A 6,232-nucleotide genomic window follows, 5' to 3' on the forward strand; every position below is an offset into this window, starting at 1 on the left:
TTGCTTACCAGGCAATGGGTAGCTATGCAATCGGCATCCACCGCCATCATAGAGTGAAGCAGTCTGATAAAAAAGAGTTGAAGGTCATATGCATCCACACCGCGAAAGGTTGTCGCGGAAGAGTTCTCGCTAGACTGAAGCCTGGGGTATGTCAGTCATGGCATATCACAAAAATAGTGGAGCATACCTGTGAGAAAACTGGGACTCTTTTAGATCACTGCAATGTGACAGCAAAATTTGTGGCACAGACGATGGAAACAATTGTGCAGGGAAGTCTCAACATTAGTGTTAGGGCTATGCAAAAAGATGCAGAGGATCTAATTGGATTCCTTGTTAGCTACAGCAAGGCTAGGCGTGCGAAGGAAAATATATTCAAGAACTTGTATGGTACCTATGAGGAGGCATATTCTTATGCCCCCAGAATGCTTCATCAAATAGCAAGTGCTAATAGGGGGACTCAAGTTTGGCGGAGAGAACGTCCAAACCCAATGAACCCGGGTGAGCTAATCCTGGACTGCTTATTCTGGGCATTCGCCCAGACTATACAAGCCTTCAAGCACTGTCGCCCGGTATTATCTATTGATGGTACCTTTCTTACTGGAAAGTACAAGGGCACACTATTGGTGTCGATTGCAGCGGATGCAAATAATCAGCTTCTTCCTACTGCATATGCATTGGTCGAGAGCGAGAACAAAGATAGCTGGTTGTGGTTCCTAAGCTGCGTGAAGATTGGTGTCATGAAAGAGCGTAAAGGTGTTTGCATCATCTCTGATCGCAACACTGGATTATTAAGCGCTCTTGAAATAATTAAGGCGTCGGAAGAAGAGTGGGGCTGGCCCGATCTAGAGGGAAGGTGGTGCATGAGGCATTTGGCAGCAAACTTTTACTCCAAATTCAAAAACAAGGATAGGTTCAAGTTATTCAAGAGGATGTGCATGCAAAAAACTAAAGCCAAAATGAATGCGATCTGGGCAGGTATCAATGGTGAGATCGACCGCGTGGCCTTGCTACAGAGAGAAGACCGGAGGGGTCGTAGGACGCCCATAAATTTGAGCCAGTGGATCCGCGAGAATTGCCCTCATTTGGACAAGTGGGCGCAGGCTCACGACACCGGGGCTCGGTATGGAATAATGACCAGCAACATGTCAGAGGTGTACAATGGTGTTCTTAAAGGGGTGCGAGCACTGCCTATCACAGCCCTAATTGAAGAAACTTGGAATCAGACCCTGTCATACTTTGCAGACAGGGTCACTGTCGCCAAAGCATAAGTTGAATTGAACAAGCCATGGTCCGAGAAGATGCAAAGACATCTGGACAAGAAAGCAAAGAAGTCCCAAAGTCATGGCTGCAGGAAAGTGGACGCACTTAGGAATAAGTGGGAGGTCAATGTGCGAGCCAAATACATTAAGGGTCACCACATAGGATCAAAAAAGCAAGCTGTCACCCTTGGCTCAACCTCCTGTGAGTGCAGTTGTAACAAGCCCAAGCTTGAGGGCTACCCTTGCAGTCATGTGCTCCGGGCGGCTGCTGATCAAAAAATCAGCGTCGAGCCATACATATCGCCGTACTTCAACATGTACAATCTGTACAACACTTGGAACGGTGAGTTCTGGGCTTGGGGCATTGATATGAACTACAAAATGTTGTGGCCAGATGGGCCGAAATGGGTTCCGAACGCCGACTTGATGAGAACCGCAAAGGGACGATGTCAGTCTAGGCGTCATCGCAATGACATGGACCATAGCCAGATGGGAGAACCAAGGCGATGCCGCGTTTGCAGGTGTCCTGGACATTCACGAAGAGACTGCCCGTATCGAGCCAACAACAACGCATGATGTTGATATATATGTACTCGCCATGTCTATTTATATTTCCACTCGTTATGTGTACTTATATTAAATTTAAATTGAATCTCTTTGTATTATTGTACTCCTGATGTTAACTTCAGATAATTAATGTAAATCGTATCTCTTTGTATTTTTTAAGTTAATTTTGATTTGCATTTGTATTTCTGTCTTCCTCGTAATTTATATTTGTATGTTTGTATGCAGGTTATGGGTGAAGTGCCAGTGCTTTTGCAGGGGCCCCATGACGCCGGCCACCGTTGCCACCTATTTTTGAAACCAAATACTAAGCCTGATTATCGGCCTTTCAGACTTCGAACCATAAAGAAAACATGGCCAATACACAATTCTTTCCTTGCTCACCTTGACGCTTATGGACTACAAGGTTTTGCTAGGCTCACATCATGCAACGACCAAGTACGTTCGGACCCATCCCTTTTGACATCCCTCGTTGACCGGTGGAGACCTGAAACCCACACCTTTCACTTTCGTTTTGGGGAGCTTGCACCTACACGGAAAGATGTTTCTATGATCACTGCTCTACCAATTAGAGGTGAGCCGGTAGTCTCTCCACGAGTGTCTCCATCTTGGGCATTAGATATAGCAGCCCGTCTTGGGATGGAAATGCCAGAATCACAACGTTCTGGTAACCCTCGGGGCATCCCACTCGTCTGGCTTCATGATAACTTTCATAATTTATCTAGCTTCGCCAATGAGGAGACGAGAAAAAGACATCTGTTTGCGTATTTGTTGTGGCTCCTCGGGAATCTATTTCCAAATTCACATGGGGATGTTGTTGTCCCTGGTCTCATCTACATTGCAGAGAATATGGTAGATGAACCTTTACCCGAGCAGCCAAAATACAGCTTCGGTTCTGCCATGCTATCTCATACATACAGAGGCTTGTGTGAGGCCACGCAAAAAACCTCTTTCGCACAAAAAGCTCCATTACTTTGTGTCTCCTATGAGTTTCTACAGTTGTGGTCCTGGGAATACCTCCCCGTAGGACGACCTCGTATAGTACAACCCGTATACCCATACGACTTTAGCGAGGGTGCCAGCGCAACTATGGCTACCAGGTGGATAAAGGCACGGAAACGTTGGTCTCCAGATATTGTGAAAAATTGTTACCCTATGTACCACCAGCAGTTTGAGATACTTGATGAGGCAGAAGTCACATGGAACCCGTGGACTCAGGACCAGCTACAAACGATTTGAACATCTATGTATGCTGAAATAAAAATGCACCAGTCAGGAACAATTTTTCCCGCCTATATCTCCCGCCATACTATCCCGCTCCACTCTTTTGCTTATGTTAGGCCGAAATGATTTTTTTTAAGATACAACATGACAAGGTACTTTATTCTAAAACTATATTTTTTTCCATCACGACAAGGTACAACTGAAAATAAGATACAACACGACAAGGTACAACTGAAAATAAGATACATCGTACAATTTAATAAAGCTACATTTAACTACTGAAATAAAGCTACATTAAACTGCAAAAATAAAGATACAAATGATTGCGAAATTTAAAATACTACCACAGGAATCTACTGAGTCCAACATGGATATTTTCCTTTTCCATCGCTAGCTTCTTCTGCTGCCTTGGCTTGACGAGCCCTTTCTTTCTTTCTCTGCCTCTCTGCCTCACGAGCCTCCTTTTGCTGTCGTTCCTGCTCTTCCCTGTTTTTCTTTCCTAAATCCTGAAAAAACTGGTGTTGCTCCGCATAGTATTCTTTTAACTCTCTCTCTTGCTCTGCTTTCTCCTCGGCTTCTGCCTTCTCGCGTCGCTCTTCCGCATAGAAACTATTCCATGCATGGCGACTTCTTTCACGAATCTCAGTCACTGCCCAAGCCGGCATCTCCGTGTCAATCCAACGATAGTACATGCATAGAGGCGGAGGAGACTACAACAAGAAACCAGAATGTTATTAAAGAATCTATCAAAATACCAACAATATCTATTTGTGATGGTTAAAGCATACCGGAGGCTTGTCGTACTCTGAAATAGCTATGGGTGGATCTTCCTCATAATTGGCGCACATGAAAAACTTCATGCCCAACCAATCTGAAAAATCCGTAACCTCCTTCACCTTGCAAAGATCGCCACACCAACACCGCAGGACTGCCACCCCTGGAGGCAAACTTGCATTCTTCATTTTCCTCGGCCTAATGCTTTGATCTGAGCAAGGCAAACTCATACCGACTGAAAATATGTTTTACACACTTTGCGCAGTGCCGATTTTGAGGATGGCTGGACGAGAGCCTCGGTGTCTCCTTTCATAAGCTCAGACGATAAATGATGGCGAGAAAATTAAGCGGGGATATTTAGGATCATTGTGGTGTCGTCACAACAGCTTCCTGCAGCATCGGATTCCCAATGCCATCGCATCCGCTGAGGCAAAAGAAGCAAAAGTAGGACTGATTCCCGGGCGAAAGAACCAAAAGCGTCCATATTCCCGCGCGTCGGAGTCACCGTCGTCAGTGTCGTTGCCGCGCCTCGGAATCAGCGCCGTTTGCGCACTATTGCGCGTGCAGCAGCACAACACATGCCGCCTCGGCTGGTGGCGGCGTGGCCCACCTGCTGGGCCCGCGCGCAGCAGGCCATGTCGGCCGGGGAGCGACAGCGGCACCGGCGGCCGCCTCACCCGGTGGCGGCCGGGCCCACCTGGCGCGGCCCGTTCCGTCGCGGCACGCTGCACTGTGCAGAAGCCGTTGTGCCCCGCGCGGCCGCCTCCTGCAGTGGCGGCTGGGCCCGCTGCCTCATGGCGTGGCGGCAGGTGACACGTGTCGCCTGCCGCGCCTGCCGCCACTTGTGAAGGGGTCTCTTTTGTCAATTTCGTCCGCAGGGGGTCTCTTTTGGCAATTCCAGTGGGCAGAGGGTCTCTTTCGACAAAAAAATCGTATCTCTGGGCCCACTCGGTAATGCATCATCATAATGAGCTCAATGTGACTAAGGAGTTGGTCACGGGATCATGCATTATGGAACGAGTAAAGACACTTGCCCGTAACGAGATTGAACGAGGTATGAGGCAAGTAACATACCGATACGCAAAGGGAATTGCATACGGGATTGATTGAATCCTTAACATCGTGGTTCATCCGATGAGATCATTGTCGAACATGTAGGAGCCAACATGGGTATCCAGATCCCTCTGTTGGTTATTGGCCGGAGAGATGTCTCGGTCATGTCTACATGGTTGCCGAACCCATAGGGTCTACACACTTAAGGTTCAGTGACGCTAGAGTTGTTATGGGAAATAGTATGTCGTTACCGAAGGTTGTTCGGAGTCCCAGATGAGATCCCGGACGTCACGAGGAGTTCTGGAATGGTTCGGAGGTGAAAATTTATATATGGTAAGTCCTCATACGGTCACCGAAAGTGTTCGAGGTTTGCCGGTATTGTACCGAGACCACCGAAAGTGTTCCGGGGTTCCACCGGGAGCGTCCACTTGCCCCGGAGGGCCCTATGGGCTGTATGTGGAGGGGAACCAGCCCCTAAGTGGGCTGGGCGCCATCCCCCTAGGGCCCATGCGCCTAGGGTTGAGGGGAAACCCTAGAGGGGGCGCCCCCTTGGCTTGGGGGGCAAGTTTCCCCTCCCTGGCCGCCGCTCCTCCCCTAGATGGGATCTGGGGGGGGTGGCCCCCCTCTCCCTTGCCCCTATATATAGTGACGGAGAGAGAGGGTAGCAGCACCCTTCCCCTAGCGCAACCCCTCCCCCTCTCCTACACCTCCTCCTCCTCCGTAGCGCTTAGCGAAGCCCTGCCGAAGAACCACAAGCTCCATCACCACCACACCGTCATGCTATCGGAGTTCTCCCTCAACTTATCCTCTCCCCTTGCTGGATCAAGAAGGAGGAGACATACCTAGGATGTACATGTGTTGAACGCGGAGGCACCATTGTTTGGTGCTTAGATCAGAATCGACCACGATCTGAATCGCTGCGTGTACGACTCCACCAACCGCGTTCTTGTAACGCTTCCGCTTAGCGATCTTCAAGGGTATGAAGATGCACTCCCTCTCTCTCGTTGCTAGTATCTCCTAGATTGATCTTGGTGACACGTAGGAATTTTTTTGAATTATTGCTACGTTACCCAACAACTATTGGGTATACCTTCTACCTCAGATCTGAAGGCAAGATCTTTGTTGCCAAGAATGGATCCTTTCTGGAGAAAGAGTTTCTCTCGAAAGAAGTAAGTGGGAGGAAAGTAGAACTTGATGAGGTACTGCCTCTCGAACCGGAGAATAGCGCAGCTCAGGAAGATGTTTTTGTGGTGCCTGCACCTACTAGAGAGGAACTTAATGATGATGATCATGAAACTTCAGATCAAGTTGCTACTGAACTTCGTAGGTCCACAAGGACACATTCCGCACCAGAGTGG

General features: G+C 48.4%; 2 protein-coding genes across 2 annotated transcripts; one reads left to right on the forward strand and one right to left on the reverse strand.

Moving 5' to 3' along the window:
• The first annotated feature begins 251 nt into the window (after positions 1-251).
• On the forward strand, positions 252-1,268 carry LOC147991604 (uncharacterized). The gene has a single exon (XM_087538738.1). It carries the CDS (start codon positions 252-254, stop codon positions 1,266-1,268), a length of 1,017 nt encoding a protein of 338 aa, XP_087394864.1.
• A 2,132-nt stretch (positions 1,269-3,400) lies between these two features.
• LOC147991605 (uncharacterized) lies at positions 3,401-4,051 on the reverse strand. Its single transcript, XM_087538851.1, has 2 exons — positions 3,836-4,051; positions 3,401-3,757 (listed from the first exon to the last, which is right to left on the reverse strand). Exons 1-2 carry the CDS (start codon positions 4,049-4,051, stop codon positions 3,401-3,403), a joined length of 573 nt encoding a protein of 190 aa, XP_087394977.1.
• Positions 4,052-6,232: the final 2,181 nt, after the last annotated feature.

The sequence above is a fragment of the Triticum urartu genome, chromosome 1A (genome assembly GCF_056163025.1).
Source record: "Triticum urartu cultivar PI428250 chromosome 1A, HENAU_Tu73, whole genome shotgun sequence".
Classification (NCBI taxonomy): Eukaryota; Viridiplantae; Streptophyta; class Magnoliopsida; order Poales; family Poaceae; genus Triticum; species Triticum urartu.